Source organism: Mus pahari, chromosome 14 (assembly GCF_900095145.1).
Source record: "Mus pahari chromosome 14, PAHARI_EIJ_v1.1, whole genome shotgun sequence".
NCBI lineage: Eukaryota > Metazoa > Chordata > Mammalia > Rodentia > Muridae > Mus > Mus pahari.
Window position 1 is genome coordinate 56,517,422 of NC_034603.1, and position 26,772 is coordinate 56,544,193.

At 52.0% G+C, this 26,772-nt stretch overlaps 1 protein-coding gene across 3 annotated transcripts in view; it reads right to left on the reverse strand.

Moving 5' to 3' along the window:
- Positions 1 to 26,443, reverse strand: part of Akap1 (A-kinase anchoring protein 1) — a 31,452-nt gene extending 5,009 nt beyond the window's left edge. Inside the window, exons 1-6 of one of the 3 annotated variants that reach the window (XM_029545987.1) lie at positions 25,554 to 25,749; positions 8,239 to 9,841; positions 5,419 to 5,552; positions 3,868 to 3,994; positions 3,186 to 3,313; positions 1,190 to 1,367 (exon numbers count right to left, since the gene is read on the reverse strand). In XM_029545987.1, coding sequence (XP_029401847.1) covers positions 1,190 to 1,367; positions 3,186 to 3,313; positions 3,868 to 3,994; positions 5,419 to 5,552; positions 8,239 to 9,814 — 2,143 coding nt within the window. In that variant the 5' untranslated portion in view covers positions 9,815 to 9,841; positions 25,554 to 25,749. Of the gene's footprint in view, positions 1 to 1,189; positions 1,368 to 3,185; positions 3,314 to 3,867; positions 3,995 to 5,418; positions 5,553 to 8,238; positions 9,842 to 21,375; positions 22,141 to 25,553; positions 25,750 to 26,253 lie in introns of those variants that run through there. The other 2 variants (XM_029545988.1, XM_021212268.1) reach the window with 2 other exon arrangements.
- Positions 26,444 to 26,772: the final 329 nt, after the last annotated feature.

Below are 26,772 nucleotides of genomic sequence, written 5' to 3' on the forward strand. Positions count from 1 at the left end.
CCCCCTCTCATAACTAGAGGAAATCAAATTCATATCCTATGACAAGCATTTCACCCAATTACCTCCCAGCCCCTGGGCCTAAGGAGAGGTTCCTAAGATCTGGTCTACTAGACCTGACAAGGGCATCCTGGGCCTACCGCTCACACCATCCAGCCTCCACCTCTGGAAGTACAGAGTGCCCCCAGGCAGGAGCTGGGCAGGGTCAGCTAAGGGTCACAGCGGCACCTCCAGGATCTCCAGTAACCAACTGCACTTGGTCCTGACCCAGGGGTAAGCCCCAGTGCAGCCGGCTCCCCTTCCACTTCCGTTTGAGCGTGACTTCTGGCTAGATCATTAGAGAGTCTGATGAAAATTAAAACCTCATTCTTCCCCCGGGGGTGGGGGGGGAGCGCTACTACAGATGATGTCAAAGCCCACGAGGAGATGGGAAAAATGTTTTGCATTTAGTCCCTAATCTACTGTAAACACAACAAAGGTACCCCGCGCCCCTGCTCACTGCTGCCTGAGCGAGTCCCTTGTTTCACGGACGGTGGCTTCACCTGTCATGTGCCAACAACCCAGACCACTGCACAGGAGACAAGTTACTCCCGAAGTGCCCTTTATGACCCAGACAGCATATCCACTCTACTTCCTGGTGGGCAAACGGGGGTACCACTTGGTATCACCCCACTTAGAAGACACAAAGCCCTGTCTGGAGAGGTGGCTCTGGGGTTAGAAGCACGTGCTGCTCTTGCGGAAGACCTGGGTTTGAGTCCTAGTACCGACATGGAGGTTCGCAACCATCCGTAACTACAGTTCCAGGGGACCTGAAGCCCTTTCTGACTTCCATGGGCACCAAGCACACAGGTGGTACACATACATACATACACACAGGCAAAAATACACGTAACATAAAATGAATAAATCTTTAAAAAAAATGTTCAAAAGAAGAGTCCGCCCGTCAAAACATCAGTCCAATCTTACAGCTCTGGCCAGTCAAGCTAACACAAGCTAACACTGGCTAGCCAGAAAACTCAACCCAGTATAATTCTGCAACGATGTAAGAACTTAAGGATGCTGGCACACAAGGAAGTCCCAAACAGTCTTTTCCTGGTCCAGACCAAGGGTAGCATGAACAACCCTCCTTGCCTACATGTCTTGGCCTGACCAGGCGGCCAGGACTCTCCCTGACTCTCCAGGTAGCACTTACTTTCCACTGGGGTGGGCAAGGTGGGGATTCCAGGCTGAGAGTAACAGAGGTACATCTGCTGGTCCAGACTGCGCAGTGCGTGGAAGGTAGGGTGTGTGTGCTGCTGTACAAACAGGTGCCCAGCGTTGACCTGGTTGACCACGATGACTTCCACAGTGATACCATCAGGCAGCATGAGCTAGAGGAGAGGAAGCAGCAGCCAACACTGTATCAGTTATTCTCGTGTTTTGGGATATGTCCCGAGGCCCCAGGGCAAGTCCATGAACTGGCACAGCCATCTGGAACAGGGCACCCAGATAGCAGAGGTCTGTAGGTTGTCTTACTGTACCGAGACCTGCTATTAGAGGCAATCTCACCTTGAGATGAGATGGGGGAGACCCCTAGCCCAAAATAGGCCGCCAGAGGCCAACTGTATATGCAGTACTGACTCCTTGCACAGGTTGGACAAGGGTCCATCTCCTAGAGCATGCAATCACTCCAGTATGGATATTTTGCACACACACATATGCACGCACGCATGCATGCACGTGTGTAGCTACAGGCAATTGTGAGCTGCAGTGTGGGCACTGGGAATTGAACTAGAGGAGCAGGCAGTATCCCTAACTACCGAACACGAGTCTTTAAGTCAAGGAAAGCGAGTATGGGAGTGAGCAGTTTGCTCAGAACAGCATGCCTAAGAACACTGGGTGGGCTGCCTCAGGGCTCTTTGGACTTGCAGTTAACTCTAGAAGAGCACCCAGGAGCCTCAAAAGCCAGGTCCCCTGGTGTCCTCATTACTCCTCTGTGCCTCCTACTTGGCCCCTAGATCGATCATATCGTATCATGTTGTATCATATCCGCCTCCCTTCACTGTGGGGCGGGATCTGTAGGTGTGTTCATCTGTACAGCAGGTCCTGACAGAGCTTTCTAAAAGCCCCCTTCCCCAGTACCCTTTTCCCTGGCACTAAGCTTTGGGTAACAAAGCAGGGCTCTGCACACAGGAAGGTTTGCATTGTGCCTTCAATCCTGGTGAGCCAAGAACATCCTTTGACTTTTATGGGTCCCCGCAGCCCTGTACCTGGAGTCTTCCCCCCCCCCACCCCCCAGTCCCACTGAGCCAGCAGAACACAAGGGAAGGAAACCACCCACACGAGAGGCTACAGCCAAGCCTTCTGGGACAACCTCTAACTCAGAAGTGAAGCACGGAGTGGGGTCCACGCCATTCCCTAATGCCCAAAGTGAAAGACCCCTGCCTCCACCCCTCTAGCACAAGGGTCTCTGGATGGGGAAGACTGAGCTGAAACACCTACCATCCTAAACAAAACCCAAAGGGATGACTTTCCTGAAGTGGCTTGTCCAGCCCGCCTGCAACGCAGAGAACAGAATGTGGCCCACAGAACTAAGCATCTACTTCCAGCAACAGGAGGCCCGAGGAGGGCCAGAGGCACGGCTGCTCGTCGCGCGGCAGAAGGTAGGAGGCCCCAGGAGGGCCAGAGGCATGGCTGCTCGTCGCGCGGCAGACAGTACCTTCTCGTCTGCTAACCTCCTGGGCTTCCAGGCTAGGGACTCTGCATTTACCAACTAAAATCGAGGCAGTTCCCGAGGAAAGGGAAGAGGATGGAGTCCTTTGCCAGGGCCACTATTCAGCTCAGCTGACGAGAAGAATGTCCTTACTGGCAAATCCTACCCAGGACTCCAGCACTGGGGAGTGAGTGGCTCTAGGTACAGCCCCAGCGTTTCAGAAGGCCTACACCCAGTCACCTAGCTCAGTCCTCCATAGTCAAAAGCCTAGAAAAAAGAAAGCATGTCCAGGGGGGAAGGAAAGCATGACCCCCCCCCCCCCCCCAAGGATGGGGTCAAGAGGCCCTGGCTTCTTGCCAGCACACTCTCCCTGCCGTCAGAGAATACACCAGCAGAACCGCGCAGGGAGCGCGCACACCCTGCATGCCAGGAGTCTCTCAACTGAGCTACATTTATGGAAAGGGTCAAGAAGTGAGATCCTGTAGAACATGCTCACCCAAGACGTCATCGGCAAGGAAGGCAGTGCCAGCGAAGGCAGCGGTGGCGCATAGATATTGGTGAGGTTCAGTTCCTTAAACTTCTTCCCAATCAAGTTCAGAGCTTTGTCTACGTGGTGCTGAGAGCCTACGGGTAAGGACAGACACACAGCCTACGGGTAAGGACAGAACACATGGCCTCTGTGGGTAAAAGAAAAGTGACAGTAAACACAAACCCACCCTCAGGGCTCCTTGGAATCCTCCCGTGCAGGGTCGCTAAGGAACCAAACGTGTGGCTTTGCTTTAGGAACGATGTCACGTAAGTTCACTCCCCTTTGGTACCTTTGCCATGCTGACCCACCCATGCTTTGAACACACAAAGAAGCTGGCACATGGGAATGGCACAAGTGGACTCAGCCAGAAGGGACCTGTACACTGTGAGGGAAATGTGGATGACAGGCGCTGGGACCCAGGGCCCCTGGCCCTGTCACTGAGCACCCATCCTTATCCTGGTCAGACAGAGACATGGGGCAGAGTCTCCCACAAGCACCTGAACTGGACAGGTCTGATGGGAAGACACCCAGCACGCCCTCCGCCTAGAAACCCACAGCTTCTATTTAGAGGCTAAACTTCCAAATGGACAGCTGCAACCAGGGTGCCACCGCCTTGTGTTTCTAAGCACAGGGCCACACTGCCACTAACCTTCTATGTGGCAGATCTGGATGTTCTGTGTGTACGGCAGGGTGGAGATGTAGATCTTGGCACCAGACGTCTGCTTCAGAAAACTCACATATCGTCCCTGCTTGCCAATCAGTCGACCGACTAAGTGCTTCCGGGGAAAGAGAGAGATGAGGGTGACAGGAACCCAGCTCCTCGCTGCCCGAGGACCCAGGCTCAGTCGAGCCCACACTGTTACTGTCAGCATGTAGTTTTCAGAACTGTTCTAAGCACTTATACTCACTTACAGGCCCTATGGACAGACAACTTCATCATCTTACACATGGAGAGAAGCAAGCTGGGACATGCTCCGGAACCCAAGACCACACAGCTGCTAAGCAGCTGAAAGGAACAGCCTGGACTGGGTCTCAGCATCTCGTCCCAACCATATGGCCCAGATCCAGAATATCACAGTAACCATCCTACACAAGCACACACACACACACACACACACACACACACACGCTGAATGATCCACTGCTCTAAGGGTTGACTAATTCTGAACATCCATCCCTGACCCTCACTCAGGGCCACAGACAGAGGAGCCGGTTGGATAGTGAAAGCCCAAGAACACTCAAGGCTCCCACCCCACCACTAACAGCATATACAAGTGCCCAGTGCACCAGAGTTCACAGCAAACAGAAGACGCCAGCCGTAAGCATAATGTAAGACAAGCTCCTCAACAATTCTTAATGACCCCAGCCCTGGAGGGTGGCAAGGGACACGGTCCCTATTCACCCAGGGCCTGCCTCACTATGCCCTCTGTGACCACTGAGGGCAGGATTGATAACCAGGTCACTAGGGAAGGAAACTACCATGGGAGCCAGCAGCCCGGGGTCAGCAGAGGAGTCTTGACCCAAAGTTCAGACTGAGTCTGGTCCCCAGCTCAGCATGGAGCCAAGCGCCCTGGGATTCAGTAGCCTGCCAATTACTTCTGAACCCCAGCGATAAACACTAATACGTTGTTAAGTTCTAACGGCAAAGGGCTAGAGAACTACTCAGGCACCAGGGAAGCAGCAGACATTCATACAATGCGCAGTACAGTTAAAACAATGTTTTTAAAAACCAAGCCCAGGAAAATTAAATTGTTAAATATTTAGAAGTATTAATTAAGACACTACAATCTTGGCTTGTTTAATAATCACAGGGTGTGCGGTGAGCAGGAATGAGCGTGCTCACACACAGAGGCTCAGGGCTGCCTGCCTTCCTACCTCGGCTTCTGCCCCAGGCTCTCTGGACTCTACAGCAGCTGAGCTCTGCTCAGTCATCTAAGTCACCTTTACACTGCAGAGCAGGAAGCTCTGGTGCTCACTCCTCCAACTGATGTTTTCTAGCATTCAGGAAGGCCGAGCCCCAGCCCAAACAGAGCAAGCAGCCTGGGGGACTCAGAAAGCGGGGGAGTGAGGGAAGACGGTCTTCCTGCAGCTTCCCAGCCTGGCCCATCTAATGGAATTCGCTGGCATCCTTTAACCCTGGGCACTGAGGGAACTTTGATCTCCCACAGAATCCAGGGTACAGGAAGGTCACTGCCCTTACCTTTGGCACCTCGATCTCCCAGATGATGAGGTCAACCTTCTTAGGGTTGGAGCCTGCCTGGACACTCTGGGGGCTATCAGGCTTGGTAAGTCCACAACAGCTATCCACTGAATCCATACTGTTCCCGTCAGAACCTGCAGGGGAGGAAGCGACATATATACACACAGAGAGACACCAGCTCAGCCGTAATTATCAAAGCTTCCCAAATTTACAATACTGGGGGGCCCTGCACACATAGACCCCTCTGCAAGCTTGGCAGACACCACAGACTAGAAGGCTCAGGCAACCCAATGAAGGAGGCTTAGCGTACCAAGACACCTAATTTTAGCCCGTCACTAAACAGTCCCGGTTGCTTATCTGGCAGCCGTGCCTAGCCACAGCTGCTGGGACCAACACACACGTGGTAAGCTAGGAAGAGGCACACTCTATACCGAGGGAGGGGCTTAAACAGGGTACATCGGGGAGGGGAGCCAACAAGATGACTCACAGATCTACATAGTTCCAGAAGCAGGCCTTAATCTTCTTGTCACGATCACCTTAATCCCCTTCCAAATGTCCCAGCCCCTCAGACCAAGGATCTCTAGTCTCCAAGGCCAAGGCTTGGGGGAGAGGGCGTTCTGGGTCTGTTGGGCAATCACAGTAAGATGGCCTTCTGAGGGTCCCATTCTCAGGCCTACTGGGGGCCTGCTCATCTCTGCCAGGTAAGAACAAGGGGCCTCCTCCCGTCCCCTTTTGGGATTGGCGTGTGAAGCTCTGATTATGGGGTGGTTCAAACGGCCCCTGGTGAGAGAAACCAACGCCTACTCCAAGAGAACAGTGGAGAATGTGACTCTGGAACCAACTTAGGCCACTCAACTCTTTGCATGGGACATGGCAAAGGGACCATTGTAAAGAAAGAGAAGGAAGAAGAAAAAGGAAGGAGAAGGAGGAAGAGGAAGAGGAAGGGGAGATCAAATAAGCACCAGGGACCATTCAGGGCAAGTGAGGAGATACGGCCCTGGCTGAAATACCAAACTCAATGGCCTGAAACAGATCACTCTGTGAGCCAACTAGTCAGGCTACTTCCCACCTGGTTTCCCCAAACTCAGGACATGATGCTTTTCCAAGCCATCCATACACTGTCTGAATATAAAAGACTATGATACTCTCCGCCCCTAGACAAGGAAGAGACCTCCAAGGTGATCTCCCTCAAGTGACTTCCCTCAGTACTAGGCTTCCGGCAGAGGACTCCACCCACCCACCCACCCACCCACCCACCCAAGAAAGCAGCTTGGGCAGCCATCTTGAAGTAAAATAGGTTGGTGGGGAGTTTTCCGACCACAAAGCCCCTAACCTCTGTCCAAGAGAACTAGACTAGCCAATACCTGCCTGTCAGTGGCTCCCGGGAGTAACTCAGGACCATGCCAGGCCTTTAGCAGGCTGCATTCAATGATGTCCCCCCCACCCCACCCCACCCCCGTTCCCACCCCCAGCCCCTTAACTTCAGCCTCTAGGGAATCACATAAGCAGGGTTAAGGCTAAACTGAGAACACCAGTGTTGCTTGGCATCCACTGAGCACTCCCCAGTTACTATCCCCAGGCTATGACTGATGGGCCACTCTGCCTCCCCACCCATTGATTATGGTCTCTAGGCTCAGAAGCCTCAGGCATCCGCACAGCTACAATCTGTCCAGAGTGGCCACAAACCTGAGAGGCTCATTCATTACAATAATGGGCATCAGACAAATAGAATGTTTTTAAAAACCTTCCTTTTTGCCCATTTTACGATACAGGGGTTTTTTTTGTTTTGTTTTGTTTTTTTGTCTGTTGTTTGTTTTTTTTAATCTTAGCCTTTTAGCACTATGGTATAAGATGTATAACACATTATTTGGCCTCCCACGGTTACAATGGGCAGAAGGTGCTTCCTTTGGGAGGTATGTGAAGTCATGATGGTCTTGAGCAACAGCATCTTGGGTGTAAAAATCCAACACGTGGTACCCCCCCCCCCCGCCCCAGATTCTAACGACCACAGTAAAACACCCGAGAAAAATGCCCAAGCTTCCTGGACAAACTGGTCGGGAACACTCCGGGCCAAACAAGCCATGACCTGCTTGGAGGTCACGGGGAGGAGATAACATACCCCGGGGAGCTGCAAAGTAGGGTCAGGAGCTGCTGACCTGTAAGTTAGCGGTCTGAACTGTCTACGCTGGCTGGGGTCAGCACTCGAAAAACCCAGTGCACCCTCCGTTACCAAAGTGCCCTCTTTCCTGGGGTGGAGCTGCAACTGCACAGAGAAAGGATGGCTGAGGCTCTGCAAAGGAGGCAACAACCCCAGACAGCTCAAGCCTCCCACCAGCGCTCAAAGCCGTGGCTATCCTGGAGAACTTACCCTTCGAGGGCTTCTGGGGAGAGCAGGTGGAGACACGGAACAAGCAGAGAAGTAAAGGAAGTCGGCCATTAAGAGATGCTCGCCCATCCCTGGCACTTGGGAGGGACCACTAAGGAGGCCCCAAAGGCCCCTCCAAGGGTAGGTGTCCACAGGAGAAGAGGCACTAAGGCCGACTGGTGGACCCAACAGACGTGGTGTGGTCCCTTCTAAAGGTCTGGGGAGGTTCCCTGGCTAGTGAACCCACGGACAACTCTCATAGCCATAGGGTCTCATGTGGTCACCTGACTTCTCGGGTATCCATCTGTGCCGGCTGGCTGGATTAACACAGAGATGGGCAGCGTCATCTTGTTGCATGAGTGGCAGAAGGTAAGGGTGGCCAGTAGCTTTTTGCCTCTAACAAATAATGGGAGCCCTCCCAGATTCACCAAGAACGCACCCCAAGACCTTCCTACCTCCTGAGTGATCTGCTTCTGTATCCACGGTCCATCCATCCTCGGTCCCTAAGTCTGACAGCTCCTCCTTCAGCACCCCGTTGCTGAAGGGCTCAGTACCGACCGGCAGTGGCGGGGTGATGGCTTTGTCTCCGGAGCTTGAGAGGGTCTCTGCGCAAGAGTCTTCAAGCCCCGAAGTACTGACAGGATCTGAGCACTGCCCCAAGGAGCTAACTGAAAGGACACTCTGGCTGTTGCTGGCCATGCAGGTGACAAAGGTGTCATCACCTCTGGGGTTACTTGCCCCATCCAGAGACTGCCTCTGGGGGGTCACTGGCGGTGGGCAGGGAGCCAGGGAGATGTGATGTGCGGAGTTCTTTGGCTTCTGCTCCTTGGTGGGGCCTAACAGAGGGCTTCTGAGACAGCTGACATAGGTCTTTGGTGGTAGGGCTTCTGCTGAAGGGCTGGCAGTGGCACCTGTACTGGTGGACGCGGGATCGGGGGCGTCTTGTCCCAAGCCAGTTTCCTGGCTGGCTGGGACACAGCTCCCCTCCTTCCTCTTAGGCTGAGTGGCCGAGGTTGGATGCACTTGTGCCACCGTCTTGCCCACCGTGGTGGCCCGAATCTCTTCAGTTGCTTCCAAGATCACCTGGGAGATGAGCTGGAAGGCAACCTGCTTAATCTGGTCATTTTCAGGCAAAGGCTCGTCTCTGTCCAGTTCTCCAGCCAGGTCTCTATCCGAAGTACTGCTGCCTCTGACCTGGGGTACCAACGCATCCTCATCCTTAACCAGCTCTGAGTGAACTGGCTCCACAAAGCTACTTGGCAACTTCCCAACAATATAGTCTTCCTTCTTTAAAAGTTCAGCTACCTGTGGGGGGCCATGGCTCACCTCCTCTCCTCCACCACCTATCCCGGTGGCCGGGATTGGAAACTCACTCTTCTCCACTTCTGAGACACACTCCTGGGACAATAGGCCTTCCTCAGATACATTTTCCCCCAACACAGCATCTCCAGTCCCCTCTGTCCCACCTGTCTCTCTCGCTTTCTCTCCAGAGGCCGCATACAGGCTCGGCCAGCCTCTTCCAGGAGTCTTGCCCAGTGCAGACTCCTGCTTACACCCTTCCACTGCTTCATAGGGGAAGGACGCATCCCTTGGGAGAAGTGGACATCCAAGAGGAATAGATCTGGCTTTGTCCCCCATCAGGGAGAGTTCCACTTTGGCGTTCTCATCTCTGCACGGTCCTGGCTGCGACCTCGTGTCTGCGATGCTGGGGAGGTTGCCTGAGGACTCTGATCTTCGTTGAACTTGTCGAGTCCTTGGCAAGGCCAGGGGCTCTGTAGAAGGCTTGTCCACAGAGCGCTGTTCTTCCTTTCCAGGAGGCTGTGTGACAGTGGGGGCCACAGACAGGACTCCAGGACAGGCCTCTTCACTGGGCAGGCGGTCCTTGATGGTTGGGCCAACCTTCAGTGTCTCCGCCTGCTTGTCACTGCTGCTGAGCTGATCTTTTTTACGAGAGAAAAACCACCACCAGCCAAGGAGGGCCAGCATTCCAGGCAACGCCAAGGGGAAGAGTGAACGCAACTGGATTGCCATCTTGGAGTCGATGTGAAGTAGCTACACCTAGGAAAGCCGGGAGAGAAGAGGAGGTATGACAGAAGCCAATTAAGAGCTGGGCGTGGTGATGGTCCCCTTTAATCCCAGCACGTGGGAAGCAGCGGTGAGTGGATCTACGAAGTCAAGGTAAGCCTGGTGCGCACAGGGTGGGTTCCAGACCAGCCAGGGCTACATAATGAGATTCTTTTCCAAAACACAGTACAAACAAAACCAATGTGGGGGTACAGGAACCGCATGTACACTGACATGGCACATTACACGTGCACAGGGGTTTGTGTGTGGCTGCAGAGAGCCACAATGTAAATACCTCAGCACTCCCCGGCTGGCTCTGGGGTTCAGCAAGGTCAGGAACCCTGCTATAGAGCTCCTGCGTCTCCAAGGGTGGACTACAGACCAAAGCTGCTGAAACGCCAACACCTGCTCCAAGTGCAGCCCCCCTGAATCACACTGGTTCTTTAACAAGATCCCCAGGAAAACTCTAGGCACACTATAGTCAGGAGGAATCCTGAGACCAGGAGATCTAGCTACCCAAAAATGAATGGCATGACAGGGGCGTAGAGGAGGTCATTCCAGAAAGCCCTTGCAGCTGAAAAGATGGACATCCTTCACTAATATCCAAAGGCAGAGAAGCAAGATGGCGTTGAGCAGTGGCTAGGGATCAGGTGATTCGTAGACGCCCTGGGAAAGGTAGAAACCTTCCACAATGCTACCTGTGGCTTTAGATTCACGCAGGACCCCCAGCATCACTTCATTCTCGACCTACCCATTCATCCTCATTTGGAACCCATCACTACCCTGGTGACTACATAACTCAATGCAGTGCAGCTGAGGAATGGGAGCCTGGCTGCCAACCTACTGCCAGGCGACTGGTCCATCAGGGAAGATGCAATTGAGTCAGGAAGGCGGTGTTCTGTGCCATGCCTGCCCTATGATCCGGCAATTCCACAAAAACAAAAATAACTGTGCCTAGGCAAAGGTTCCTAAGAACCCCTACCAAGGTTATCGTTTGAAACAAAGTTGGGACGAGCCTTTTTCAGAGCAATGACTGGTAAATACACTGTAGAGTCAGCACGCTGAGGCTGTACCAGCATTACGGAAGTTGTGCACTGACAGAAAACACTGTAGTGAAGAAAACAAAAGCCATATGGGGAAACTTGACTTGGGCTAAGTCCTCGGCTGGGGTAAAAGGGCAGTTACTGCAAATTGATTTTTGCATAGTCAAATATCAACTCTTATATTACTAGAGTGGTCTTCTAGTAGAGTCTATAAATAGAGTGGTCTTCTAGTAGAGTCTATAAAGAGAATGCCATCTTAAGAATTGTAGTTTTCCAACTTGGATACACCGAGGAAGCATTCTGTTAAGATTTACCTTATGTTTTGCCTGAACATATGTAGTATGTGTGCCTGACGCCCTCAGAGGTCAGAAGGAGGCATCAGATCCCTTGGAACTGGATCGAGTCACCTGTGGGTGCTAGGAATCAAACTCAGGCCTCAGACAAGAACAGCAAGTGCCCCTAACCACTGAGCAACCTTGCCAGCCCCCCTCACTGAGGAAGATGGTTTTGTTTTCTTGGCAACCCAGGCTGGCCTTGAACTTTTCCGTTCTCTTGCTTCAGCCTCTCAAATACAGCGATTGCCACTGGGGCTCTGAGTGTGAGCCACCGCGCCCGGATGCTGAGGAAGCTTTCCTGAGCCCAAGGCCAATGCGGCACTCAAACCAATTAAATCAGAACCCAAGAGGCAAGAATCAACACCAGGCTTGGTTTGTTTCGAACCCAGGTGATCCTAGTCAGGTTTGAGAACCTCTCATCTCATCCCACACACGGCAACAAAATCAGTGAGACTCACTGGGTCTGCGCTCAGTGCCCACCCACAGAAAAGAATAAAAGCAACCTGAGACTGTTAAGGAGTCAGTCAGTCGGCGTGCTTGGAACAGGGCGGGAGCCTACAGCCGGGAAAGCATTGCCCAGCAGGCAAAAGATTACAGGAAGTGGCCATATATTTCCATCCGACTCCTTACTGACTTGGAAATCCCCTCCCCAGCAGGACTCGAATTTGTGATTCCTAGAGAACTGTAGAGGTCCTCTGGACTCAGGAAAAAGAGTCGGTAGAATGGGGTACACAAGACCAAACCAAAACAAAGCAAACAACCCACAATCTCTCCCAACAGAGAGCAGCCATCCCTGCTCATATGCTAGGGCCACGGCCACAGTCTTGTGTGTACCTAAGACAAAGAAGGCTTCCAGTCCAGCTGTGAGCAGTTCTGCCTTTTGAAACTAAATGCCCACAGTCCCACCCCCTCTACCTCAGTTTCAGGTCACCCCACTCTATCTCCCCAAGCCCCTCATGTGTCCCAACAGCATGCCCTCTAGTCTGCTTTAGTCCAGCACCTGGCCAATCCACAATGTCCCCGAGGCCCAGGCCAACCAGGCCAATGGTCTCCTCCCACCACTTCACCAGCTGTCCCACCCAAAGCTCAGACACAACCCTGAGAAGAACCAGCAGCTTCCTGCCGCTCTGAGTATATATACCGGCTTATCACCACCACTGTCCACCTAAGCCCCCCTGCTAATTTGTTCCCCAGAGACTGGGGCTCCATGTCTCACCCCTACCCAGTGCAAATCAGTCTGTTGTAGCGACTTCTTCAGTTGAAGAAGGACTCCAGACAGATGTCCTGTCTTGTGCCAATCAGCCTCCTAGTGGGTGATGAACACTGCTAACCCAGGACCAGACAACACAAGGAACCTAGAAGAGACTCACAGTGCCCGCTGCTCCTCAGGACAATCTGAGCTGGGTCTAGAGATCCACTGCTGAGGCGGGTGAGTGGCTCAGGACAAAGCCCCTCTCTCCAGGGCTGTTTCCAGGCCAAGCCAAGACCTGTGTGAGGGAGTTCCCCCAAAGCCCTGTAGAGGGCAGGATTTGTTTGTCCCCTGCTCCCAAGACAATGGGTGAGATTAGAGGCAGCAGCTATTCTCTCCCCAGAGGGCAGCCCCTGGATCAGCAGCTACTTGGATCACAAAGGACTTGAATATAATGCACCAGGCCTAGAGGTGTCATCATCTTAAGGGTATCCAGTGCCATGGGGCACCCACGGGGATTCTCCAAGGCAACTGATGCCCCTCCACCCCACTCCACTTCCTACCATCCAGGAAACAAATAGCCTACTTCTTCCTTACCCCAGGCAGTCTCATGTCAGTCACCCCACCCCACCCCACCCCACCCCAGACTTAAATGGTCTCTGATAGGTCAGTAAGAGGCGCGCACGCACACGCACACACACACACACACACACACACACACACACACACACTTCATCCTCACAAGGACTTCCCAGTACCTCCACCCCATGGCAAAGCTTGCTAGTTGCTCTGGTTTTTGAACTTCCCAAGCTGTGAGTGGACCGAACACCACAGATCCCAAAGGCACCCCCAACCCCCCCCCCCGCACTCTACACCCACACGCTAACTGGAAACTCTTCCGAGACCAGTTTCTGGCCCCCAGAAGCAGGCTGCCTGCAATCAGGGAAATCCCCCCACGAGGATGCTTCAGAGCCCTGCCCCAGGCTGGTGAGGAGGACACTCAGCTCGTTTGAATCGGCTGGAATTAAACTCCTGCCTGCGTATTTTTAGCAGGTCCGTTTGCCCAGGAATAGATGCACACTGGCTGGCGGCCAAGCGGTCACACAGAGCAGAAAGCAGGCACGTGCTACCGCCAGCAGCCGTTTGCATTCATCTGCTCAGTCCAGGTTCTAGAAGGATCCCTTCTCTGTCCACAAGTACCTGTGGCTTCTCCTTTCAGAAGGCCCTCTGGAGAAGTAATGGCCTCACTCCCCAACCGGCCGACAAACCTGTAACCCAAGTTTAGAGCCTTCTAAACTAGAAAGTAACCCCAGGGAATGGCACAAAACAGTGTTGGCCCTAGTGACCAAGTCAGTTTTGGCTGCAGTTACTGGGAAAAAGGGCTGCATGTAATTGACAGGAAAGTCAGTCATAAAAACAACAGTTTAGGGGCCAAGAGCCCAAGTCCACTCTAGGCTTGGCCCTGATGGGGGGAGGATCCACACCACTTTGTGTTCTGGACAGCTGTTCATACACCCTCTCCATCGGAACTAGAACATCCCTCCCATTATCCAAGTGATGACCACCAGGGAAGTGTGTGCCCCAGCCACTCCACCTCCAGGGCTAAGCACAGCTCGCTCTTGATAAATGTGCCTTCCCTTCAAGGGTCTTCCCCTGGGTAGGCGATCAGAGCCGCAAGCCCAGCGGTCCCGCAGGCTCTCCTGCACTTCTGTGTGGAGAGCGGGAGCGGACTGCTGGCCTCCATAGGAAGTTCCTTGGCGTGGGAGTCAAGGGAGGAAGAACATACAATTGTGGTTCCCCGCCTGGCATCAAGAGAAAGAGCCTGTAGTTTCCATCCACAGCGTTTTCTGAACTCTCAGCTCTGCTGCTCCTCAGGAGATCTACCAAAAGCTCAAGGTCAGTCTACCAAATAAGACAGTCCCGGACTCAGGCACACATCCCTGGACTCACGCACACACCCCTGCACAAGTCTCGGTGGAGACCAGGAAAACTTTTTCAAAGACCTGGATTAGGACTGGAGAGATGGCTTAGTAGCTAAAGGTACTTCTGCCTCTTCCAGAGGACATGGGTTCAGTTCCCAGAACACACAAGGACGTGTATAGCCATCAGTTCCAGGAGTTCTGACCCCCTCTTCTGACCTTCCTAGGTACCAGGCACACATGCAGTGCTCATACATATATATTCAGGTAAAACGCTCATCTCATACACATAAAATAAAAATAAGCTAATCTTTAAGGCCAGGATTTCTATAGGTTGCAACAGATACAGGGGAGAGGTGACCTTTTTACGGTTCTGATGTTTTTAAGGGTAGGAGAGGGGAGTAAAGTCCCTGGGCAGTGCTTGAAGGTGTCCTAGGAGCTGACTTTATGAGCTGGCGAGGAGGGCTGGCAGCCGCGTCCAGTGGGGCAGATCACCAGAGGTAACCACTGACTGCGGTGATCCCCATGTGATTTCTGGCCAACACTGGCAGCCAGGCACTTAGCCACAGGAGGATACTGAGCACTTGAAGTATGACAAATGTGACTGAAAAACTCAATGTCTAGTCTTATTATGTAAAGTCAGTTTAAATACCCACAGGCTAGTGGCCACAGCTGGGGTGACAACAGCAAGGACTAGAAGATTTTCCCAGAAAATCCCAGGACAAGAGAGGTCCTGCCCGAAAGACCAGCACCGACCTTGCTGGCAGAGTGCAGTTCTGCCACTAAGGCTGGGGGTGATGGTGAGCCTGGGCCACTCTCCCTCCGCAGCATGGCTGAGGCCCAGGGTCACAGAGATGGAGCCATGCCTCAGGCCCGCTGGTCTTAGCCTAGCCCGGGTGTTCCCTTCATCCCTGGGGGTCTGAGCAAGCTGACTCATTCAAGCACCATCAGGATTCTGTGTTAGCTCATAATGGGCTAGCTGGCCCGTCCAAGGTTAGCCCTACACCTCTATTGTGATGGCCTTACAGGGCAGCAAGCCAGCCAGTGCAGGCAAGCAGACTGGCAGACAAGACAGACAGATTCACCCTAGGGTAACTTTAGCTCCTTGCACAGGTACAGATGGGCCATCTAGCCAACACCCTGGAACACTTTCTCGGCCTGCTTCACAGCAGGAGGGCAGAAACTTAAGACCCACTCTTGGTGAAACTTCACTGGCCAAAAAGGAAAACTAAGATCTAGAACTGAGAGGCCCAGGTAAGAAGAGCTGGAAGCCAAAACTCCCATTCTAAGCATGGGATTTTCCTTGCCGACCCAATCAGTTACCTAACTTCCAGTTTACTGTAACTTCTGGTTACAAGGGCTTCGCTGTTGAGAGCACTGGCTGCCCTAACACAGGACCTGGGTTCAGTTCTCACTACCCACACCGTGGCTCAAAACCTTCTTAGACTGGAGTCCCAGAGGATTCGATTCCCTCTTCTGTCTCCTGAAGGCACTGCATACACATGGTACACATACACACATGCAGATAAAATACCTACACACATCAAATAAAAAAACCCTTGGTAACACAAAGGAACCAACCAATCAGGAACGGAGTGTCCACCTCTCTCCTTTGCGGATAGGCCCAGCCTCAGTCCTCTCTAGTGATGCGAGAGCAAACTCTCCTACAGTGGTCTCCCCAGTTACTTCATCTCAGGTAGGGGTGTGGTTTGGGGGTTTTGTTTGTTTGTTTTAAGCACAACCATTTATTGTTATTGTTGTTTTTTTTTTTTCAAGACAATGTTTCTCTGTGTAGCCCTAGCTGTCCTATAGACCACGCTGACCTCGAACTCAAGACATCCACCTGCCTCTGCCTCTCTAATGCTAGGATCAAAGGTATACACCACCTTGCCTAGCACAGGGGTGTGGTTTTTGAAAACTTTGAAGGCTGTGTCCAGTCCCTCCTGGCCCCAGTCTTACACTCTTTATTATTGCCAGGCTTTATGAGAGAATTCTGTCAGGCTCTAGGGGGTGATTTCAAAGCAGATTCAGGAATGCACTCCTGGGTACACAGAGTTCCCACCTCACCACAGAAGGTACCACACAGGCCTGCCCTAAAGGTATGAGCAGTGATCTGGCAACAAGCTTACTTAAAGGCCATAATCCTAGCCGGGACAGGAGGATCACAAGTTAGAGGCCCTGTCTCAAGACCAAACAAATAAAAACCAATATGGTATGTGGCTTCACAAGAGGCAAGGAAAGATGTTGATGTGGGGCTAACGATGCCAGCAACCAAGAAATCCCAAAGGCGGAAGAGAAAAACTCTATTCAATAAATATTTATTGACAAGTCCAAGTACCAGGCAGTGTAGGGCAGAAATGAGAGAGAAGCTCTGAACCTTCCACGTTTTTGGAGGTGAATACCCATGACCTCTTCCCTAGCGAGCTGCTCTGCTTGCTGCCCACGCTGCCACTGACTGGTCCAAGAAAATGTCTGGTGGTTGGAGGAATGAGCAGGAAACCGAGTACCATTTCCCAAGCAAGGATGCTCCTCCAGTTCCTTGTGCAGGGATGAGAGGCCTTTAGACTGTGTTGAAGAGCCAAGCATACCTGAGCTGCACGCAGTGACCACTGTCTCCCCCACCTGGGGGCTCAAATCCAGGTCTCATCTCCTTCACAACTTCCAAAAGGTAAAGCCTTCTGTTAGCTTGGTTGTCCTTGCTGAAAGCCCTGTGTCCAATCGAATACTCCCTAATGCCCAAACCCCGCCACCCCCGGGCAAGACAGGGAGGGTTTCTCTGTGTAGCCCTGGCTGTCCTGGAACTCACTCTGTAGGCCAGGCTGGCCTCGAACTCAGAAATCCGCCTGCCTCTGCCTCCCCAGCGCTAGGATTAAAGGTGTGCGCCACCATGCCCAGCTCCTAATGCCCACTTTCACAGGGCAGCTTACGACTGTCTATAACTCCAGTTCCAGGGGAATCAGACACCCTCATGCATAAAACATGCAAGCAAAACACTAATGTATATAAAATAAAAATAAATAAAATATTACAAATATATTTCTTTTAAAAAGAGAGACAGGAAAAGGAAGGAAGGAAGGAAGGAAGGAAGGAAGGAAGGTAGGTAGGTAGGTAGGTAGGTAGGTAGGTTGGTTCCAGGTAGCTTCCAGGATGCTCTCATGGAGCAAAGGACTGTTTGGAGACCCAAATACAGGTCTGCCTAGGTGGATTCTAGGCGAGCCCTGAGTCCTCCAGCCCCAGCAAAGGACTGTCTTTTCACATTTGAAAATAATCAAAAACTCAGTGTAGCCTGCCAAGGCACTGGGTCCAACCCCAGCACAACAGATAAGCAAACCTCTTTCTCCATAGGCAGGACTGACACAATTGATTTGGGGTTTGAGTTGAGACAGGTTTTCATTATGTAACTCAAGCTGATTTTAAATCTTTAAAGCAAAACCTTCCTGCCTCAGCCTCCCAAGCACTGGGAGTCCATGCACAGGCCACAACGCCCAACCAAAACTTCCTGCAAAGGATACTCTATTACCACACAGTATGTCTTTTCCTGCTAACCAAGGTAAACATGGAGTGGTGTCAACTCGTACAAACGGGTAACGCTCTTTTCTCATAACTGATGGCAACTTTCCTTCCGATACCTCTGAAACTAACATAGCAGTAAAAATCAATTAGAGAACGCGCTCACCGATAGAGCTTGGGGGAACCATGGCAGCAGGCTCTCCAATGCTAAGGTAGCAGGACCCATCGTTTAATAAAGCTATCAATACTGACCGCGAGCTAGTACCATGGGGGCTGGGGACTCAAACTTCAGGTAATAAGACAATGCAATGAAGAACTTAATGTGATATGCCTGTAGTCTCTGAACTGGTTGAGAGCACACAGCCCTAAGGCATCCCTGGCACATTCCCCATGCATGTAAAAGGAATGGGAGGATGAACAAATGCTTTTCTGTGGGCCCTGTGGTTGAGATGAGAAAGGCGATGGAGAATATCTGAGATGGGAAGCTGGTATGCAAAAGTGTGAGAGAACACCTCCCGGAAGAAGGGCCTTCAGCACCTCGGAGCTCAACAGAGGGAGCCATGCCAGGATGAAAGTGGTACAGAGAGGGAGAGAAAAGTCCCAGGCAGAGAAAACTACCCAAGTCCTTGGGCCAGAACATGCTCAGCTAGCTCAAGGGACAGCAAGGAGAGGCCAAAATGGGGTCACATCCCCCACAGAAGCTGAACTTCAGGAATCACGGGACTCAGAAACATACTGGAACATCCTTCCAGAGGGACCGCTGTCCTCGAGTGTCAAGAAGCCTTGTTCTTAATTCATAAGTGGCCTCCAGAATCATGACATCCCTGGCTAGAAACATAACAGGTATGCTCTGTGGGTAAACCAGCCAATTATTTTTACCCAGAACCTCGGCAAACATGCTTGCCAGAAGTCCTGAAACCACACTGCATATTAGCTTAGAGCCATGGCTGGACCCGTATCCTTACTCCTACCCCTCAAACTGGGTCTAGCCCACTCAGGGGTCCAGCCCCTAGTGGGAGGTGCACCCATGCACAGTACACACACCCTCACCTAAGCCCTCACTACCCCTCTGAATCAGATCTTGCAACAACAGCCCTGCTCTCCAGCCAACATAAACCATGGGCCACAGAGGGCCTTATATGGCTTGAAGCTTTCTTAATCAGAAACAGATAGATGGGCTGGAGCTGGAACTGAGTTAGAGGGAAGGAGGGAGGGGGAGAGTGGAGAGGAAAAGTATGAGGATCAGGCAAACTTGTCAAACTCCTTTTTCATCCCTCTTCCGCCTCATTGGCTTCCTCCCAGCAAAAAAATTCCTAGTGCGGGTAGGAGGTGTGGGATGCAGATGTAACTCAGAGGTTACACACACACACATACACACACACACACACATCTACCTACCTATCTACCTACCTACCTACCTACCTACCTGAGCCACTTTGCCCCCTCCTGTGTTGGTATTTTGATGAAAGCCAGAAGACACCAGTAACTGGAGTGCCAGTCAACACATATTTTCAGACTTTTTTGTGCTACTTTGTGGCCAGCCCTTAGGTTTGAGCAACGTCCCCAAAAAGGCAGGGACAAGATGGGGAATGGAGGTTAATATATGTTTTCCCGGAAATTAGCTAATTAGGGTAACAAGGGATCCTCATTTCCTAGGATACAGTACCTGGTCCAGCTCCCTAGCTCACTTGTCACATGCCTGCCTGGCCCTGTCCTGAACTCAGAATAGGCCACCTATGGCAGTTTCTAAGGTGGCTTTAGTCTCCCCCATCCCCTGGTTAGGTAGCAGTGGCCCCCAAAGGACCTGTCCTGGACACTTGCAGCAGCCACATGCACTTGACTCTCCTGAAGGATGCCACCCTGCTAAAAATAACCACGAGCTTGGTGGAGTGGGTGATACCAAAGCCAAAGGACAAAGCAGGGAGGTTATTCTCCAGAGCTGGTCTCTCTCCAGGGCAGCTGGACAAGCTGGGGTCACTGCCTGGCCTCTGCTCCAGCGACGAGGAGGAGATGAACAGCAGACAAGAGCTAAGAGCTGCCTCCAAACGGGAGCGCTCTCTCGTCCCCACAAAGGCACAGCCAGACCAGGGCTGAGAAGACCAGGGTCTGTGGGGGCTGCCTGGACAGATCTTTGCAGTCTCCTCCTCTCTTGGGTAGCAGCCTGTTGAGTCCAGGGGATGGTCTCATGACCTCCATGTGAGGTCTGACGGGCAACTTTATTATTAGAAACCTTGAGTGACTTCAAGGTTGTCTTGAAACCGGCTCAGTTTCCCAGCCCCGAGGGCTTTCTTATTCAGTAATTACTTGTGCATTTCAAAGGTGCACTTCCCTAATGATGACAGGGCTTTGTAAAGAGTAAGATTTGAACTTCAGTATCCTGTGAAAGGTGACCCAAATAGCTCCACGGGGTTGTAATGAGGCTTAAGTCACTCAAAAAACACTTAACAGACTCAGTCTGTAGGATAAACTTTTAATTCTTGAAAACCCCAATTTCATATTGTAGATGAAGAGGGAGTGAAAACATAGCAGGCTAGTCAGTATATGGGGAAGTGAAAGATACACCATCCCAGAGCCAAAGGCAGACCAGCCCATCCAGTGTTCTGGAAGTCACCTTATTTATCTTATTTGGGGTCTCAGTTTCAACTAGAGATACTCAACCTCTGAGACAAAAGATAAAAACAATGTTTAAAAAAACAAAACAAAACCCCAGCTAGGTAGATACAGCGGTATGCACCTGTAGTCTTAGCTACTTGGGAAGCTGAGGGAGGATCCTTGAGCCCAGGAGCCTGGGACTAACCATGATAACACAGTAAGACCCCGATTTCAATCAATCAATCAAGCAATCAATCAATCAATATAGAGTATAATAACAGGTACGCATCAAATGTAGACTGCAGCATCAAGTTCAGCACTAGTTTGGCAAGATCCAAACAAAGCAGGCCCAGGTCCAGACTGCTGCATCAACAGTTTCTTCCCAAGTCAAAACATTCCATCCCAGGGGCTGGCAAGATGGCTCAGTGGGTCTTCCGTGAAGGTCCCGAGTTCAAATCCCAGCAACCACATGGTGCCTCACAACCACCCGTAATGAGATCTGACGCCCTCTTCTGGTGCGTCTAAAGGCAGCTACAGTGTACTATGTATAATATTTGGGCCGGAGCAAGCAGGGACTGAGCCAGCAGAGTTGACTGGACAAGCAGAGGTCCTAAAAATAAAATAAATCTACATAAAATAAATCTTTAAAAAAATGTACACTGTACACTGTAGCTGTACAGATGGTTGTGAGCCTTCATGTGGTTGTTGGGAATTGAATTTTTATTCCATTCTGCAGAGGAGCCACTTAAAAAAGGAGGTAAACTACTAAAATTAGCTAAAAACTCCCTGAAACTGAACAGATTCACTAGGCTCCTCCCTGCCAGAGTAAACTATAAAAGCTGAGAGTCCCTCTCAGAAGGGGAAAAAAAGCTGAGCCACAAAGGCAGAAAGGAGAACTGCAAAGACTCAGACCAGAACAGCTGCCTAGAAGAATACCAACCATGCTGCCTACAAGAGGTGTAGGCCTGAGAGTCACTGGGAAAGGATCTCCCCAACTTGTTGAGCTGCCTGCAGGCTGTTCAGTGACCTCCAGGTTCCCAGTTCTGAGCTGTGACCCATGCTGGGGTGGGCCATGGTGATGCAGCTGTCTTTTGAGTCATTTCTGCTCCTGTAAGTAACCCCCCCCATAAAACTCGTCATCAAGTTGGACTTCGGTGGTATATACATCGGTCTGTCATGTGATCCCTAACTGGGGTGTGTCACATCTCTCCAGGAAGTTTTGTCACATTACATGGATGAAAAGGGTCATCTATATAAAGTCCACTCTTCACAAGTGTTTCCTACACCAACACTGCTGGATCTACACCATGGCCACTCTTCTCCCACTGCCTTTTGTAAAGGACACCTCCTAACATTAAGATGGGTTGCTGGGAAATCAGATACAGTAGCTCATGTCTGCAACCCCGGCACTTGGAGGGTTCTGACAGAATGGTCTGAGGCCAGTTAGGGCTATACAGCACATGCCTAAGATACACAAGCAGACCCTGTCTCAGGAAAAATAAAAAGCGTTACTGATTGAAAGTTCAAACTGGTTTAACAGAGAGGTTTCATACTGAGGTCCTCTGGAAGCTCTCAGATCTGGTAATATGGCATTGGCAGACCAAAAACCATGGACACAGACGCCAGGTGGTGTAGAAGCAGGAAGGCCCTTTACAGTAATGAGCAAGGTCTCAGACCAAAGTGGCTCTGGAGGGGTTTCAGGTCTGGTCGCTCCGCTTCCTGCTCGCATCCCACAGGTCTCTCAGTAAGTTCCTTTCTCAACCTATCTCCCAAGAACCCATCCCCCTCATCCCCTCATCCCCCTCATCCCCTCATCCCCCTCATCCCACTCCTCACGGTGGACCAGAACTTGCTGCTTAGCATGCTGCGAAAAGAAGAGCTTGGTGAAAAAGTTGTTCTGTTTGGGAGCTGTAAACGATAAAACCCAAACATGTGGTGCTTTGTGGACATTTACAGGTTGAGGCAACTAAATGTTTGGAGTAGGACAAAGAACATTCTAGACTGGCACCACCCAAAACTCTTTATGGTGATGAAAGGTCGACTCCCCAGGGTGGCAGGCAACCACATTCCTCCAGTAGCCCCCTAGGTACAGAGTCAGAATACTTGATACGTTTATCACCTTTAGTTCACCAAGTGTCCTTTACCAATGGAAAAAAAAAAAAAGACCCTAGATGGCCAATCGGCGGGTAGGAGCTTGGAGAGCTACAGCAAGCCCTGACCTCTTGCCAGTTAAGGCCTCTGTCCTGAGCAATGCAGGCTTCTTCCTCCAGAACTAACCCCCTTCCTTGCTTTGTTCCCAATGCAAATGGGCATCAATGACAAGGCTAAGTGAACACAAGCCACCAGTATACAGGACAGGGGACAGAATGTTTACCAACGTGAACTTAAGGAACATCCAAATAGCAAGGACCTGAACAGAATGATGTTGCTGAACCCTGCCCCCTCCCCCCCCCAAAAAAACCCGTCCCAGCTGGCGGCAGCACTCCAGCACTCCTCACTGTCACACACCATCGGGAGGAGGACAACAAAGCTAATGACAATGAGGTGAGAGCAGTTATGGTGTGTGCTTGTAATCCCAGCACTGGGAAGGGTGAGAAGGGGGATGTGGGAGGGGCACACTTGAGCCTGAAGCTCAACTGTACAGTACTTACCACGCATAAGCCAATCCCAAGTGCAGGAGAGAGACTGACTACACCAGGAAGGAGAAACAAGAATTTGCCCTACGAAGCAAGATTTAGGACCTAACACACCATTGTAGAGATTAGCAACTCTCAAACTTGAGATCGGTGGCACATGGGTCCCACAGAACCCAAACATCTCCCCATAATAAAGTTCCTAGGATGACAAATACCAGACACAAATTTCCTACACACAAGAAAAGACTGAGCCGCAGAGAAGCCCAGGCATGGCAAACTCACAAGGGACATTAGGAAGGAGTAGCCAAGGAAACAGGGCAGCTCCTGGGCACATGAACTCGGTGCCTTAAAATGCCAGAGCGACCAAGACATGTTGACCCAGGAGGCTAGGTGGCAAGGCGTGGATACACCAATGTGTCTTCCTTCTAACCAAGTTACTAGGTCAGAGGCTAGGCGAGGGAGTGCTTTTATATCTAATCAAATGACTGAGTCAAACTGGGATTTCTTGCGAGTGAGGGATACCATACTTAAGTGCCTAGAATATACCAGGGATAGTCCCAAGTCTTTTTTTCTTTTTTTTCTTTTTTGATTTTTCGACAGGGTTTCTCTGTATAGCCCTGGCCTGGAACTCACTTAGTAGACCAGGCTGGCCTTGAACTCAGAAATCCGCCTGCCTCTGCCAGGATTAGAGGCATGGGCCACCACACCTGGCCTTTATTTGCATTTCAAATGTTATCCCCTTTCCCAGCTAGCTTCCCCTCCGAAAATCCCCTATCCCTTCCCTGCTCCCCAACCCACCCACTCCCATTCCTGGTCCTGGCATTCCCCTATATTGGGGCATACAGCCTTCGAAGGACCAAGGGCCTCTCCTCCCATTGATGATCGACTAGGCCATCCTCTGCTACAAATAGACCCACGTCTTAAATATGATCTCCGTCCATGTTTAGGATGAGAAGACGAAAACTGGAAGCTAAAACTACCTTCCACAAACTCTAGCTATGACCAGCCTGGGGCCCAGGTCCACATATAATCTGGGTTACCAGGTAGCAAGACAGACTGTTTTAAAGTATCAATGCTCAGACACATCACTTCCAGCATCTGAGCAGGTAACAGACAACTGATACCTGTATCTTTGCTGTCACCAGCAGAGGCCAAGTGTGAATGCAATTCCTACAATCAGCTGGGAGATGGGAGAACTCTCCAAGTAGACACAAACTCACTAGATTTACATCAGGTCTCACCCACTGGGTTGGATAGACCCACTCTACAGAACAAAGCCTTTTGATTTAACAATCTAACCAGAAGCTTTAGTGATTTGCATACACCCTTAGGGTAGGAGAAGGTCCTATAACCCAAGGCCATTCTTTCTATTTCACAAGACTACACCCAGGACTTACCCAGAACCTACAAAACAGGTTAGAAGAAGGCTCAACATCAAGTCCAAAAAGCTCCCTAAACATAACCTCACTTGTTCCTTGGGCTCTAAAAGAGTCCTAAATAATCTGAAGGTGAAACACTTAAATGCCAATCAGAGAAGACTCTGGCAGGAGAGCGAGCAACTTTGTTCACAGAGTTTATAGATGCTTTGTGCCTTTAAGAGAGGAACCGGTAGGAAGCCCAGAGACTCTAAGCCTCGCTTTCTAAAGTTAAGCGTTTAAAACAAAACCAAAAACCCCACGCTTACTAATTTGGGAAGGAATCTGCAGTTAAATGAGCGTGTAAGATTGATTTCCCGAAGCAAAAGCAATTGTAATTGCAATACACCGATACAGAGGGAGGCAGCACACCAACAGAGACGATTACATTAGGTCCAGCAACCCTGTTGTCACTGCGGGGTGTTAAATTTAAACCCCAAGCAGCCTCGACTTCAGTAGCGGAAAGATAGGCAGTTTAAACCTCACTAATTGCCCTACACATACACCCGACCTTACCGGTTTGAGAAGCCTCCACTCTCACCTGGAGCGAAGTCCACCGGGTTTGTGTTAACCACAGCCCAAGGGTGGAAAGGTACTAGTTGCTCGAGGCATTTCCCGGAGAAGAAAGGTTCGGTTAAGCACAGGTCTCAGAGGTCTCTTCTGCACAGCCCCTGACTATCAGCACCTTCCCTCCCAGAGAGAAACAGGAAAAGATAGGACACAGCAGTAGTTGACACCAGAATGTAGGCTCCTTGACGCGTACGGAGGCTTCACTACGCAGGTTTTTACCTATAACCCCGGCAAAGCCCCCCCCCCCCCGCGCCATGACCCCTGCAAAGTCCCTCCAGATCACTGTCCTGGGACGGGAAGAAAAGTGGGGCGCGACACGTGACCCTGGACCTCCCCACCCCCGCCAGAAGTCAGCGGGCACCTCTAACTAGAGGTCTCCCACCTCTTGTAACACGCTTATTGGGCCACAAACTCTAATGTCCCTTCGGACACCCAAGCCCTCGACCTCCCGATCCTAATTGGTCTTATGGTCCCTCCACGGCCAAAAGGTTTGGGACCTGTCTTGCATCCCATTCTACCCGCTACAACGACAGAGTCCGCTCCAATAATTCGCGACACTGAACTCCAGGAATTGTGTCTTCCTGCTCCGGTTTGCCACCACTGCCGGGCCAACCCAGAGTCAACTGGGCCCAGCAGTTAGGAAGTGTTAGGAAGGAAAGGGGTCCCCAAGGACCTCCTCTCCCGCCTTGGGCACCGGGTCCTTGGCAGAGACCGCCCCGGTACCTCCTCTCCACGCGTAAACTGGGTACACACGACCTTTGAAAAGTAAACGCTAGCGAGACTAGACGACCTTGGTTGGGACGCGCTCGGGCTCGCTACCCAGAAGGGTGAGCCAGCATTGGGAAAGTTGAGGCGCACCGGAGCGCCCGGGGAATTGCGCCCTCATCTCCATCCTAGAGGCCAGTGACGTGAGGGGGGATGGGAGGGGAAAGCAGCGGCTTAAAGCGTCGCCCCGAGCTCTGCGCACGCGATCTGTCAGCAGCAGCAGCCCTGGGACGGGGAAAGACCAGCGGGGCGCGCGGGTCACCAAGACGCAGACCCACCCGCTTGACAGCAGGCGCCGTGCACACGGCTCTCCGTCCCCGGAGTACCTGGCGCGCGCGTCGCACCCTGCACCTGCACCCCAGGCTCCCCATCACCCCAACTCGTTCTCCCTCCGGGCCCGGCGGGCGGGTGCCCGTGCCAGCCGTCACTTACCTGCTCCCGGGCGACCGTCTAGGCACTCAGTCCTCCCGCCACCGCCCCCTGGCCCCCCACCTAGCCCAGCGGCCCTGCCCCGCAGCGCTGCACGGCGCTTCGGCCGCTCCCCCACGTGCTAGCCCAGGCCGGGCGAACACAGAGACATTAAATACTGAGGACGCGCAACGACGTGCCCGCGGCGCGACGCAAGGCCCCGCCCCTCGCCCTCGGCTCCCTGGCGTGCCCCCCTCGCCCGCTCGCTCTCCTGCGCGTGCGCGCCATCGGCCGCTCCCTCCCCCCGACTTGCGCGCGCCTCTCTCCCAGCTGCGCCAAGAGGGGCGCGGTCAGGAGCGCTCCGCTGACATCCCGGAGCTGCTCGGGTCCGCCTTGCTGGCGCTCTCGCGAGAGTAACAATACTCACGGCGGGCGTAGGAGATGGCCCTACGTCCCACACTTGGGCTGGGGTGGGTTCCCTGTGTCTGACTGCTCGGCACAATGAACTTGGCTCGCACGGGGGCTCTGCTCCTTCTCCGGAGA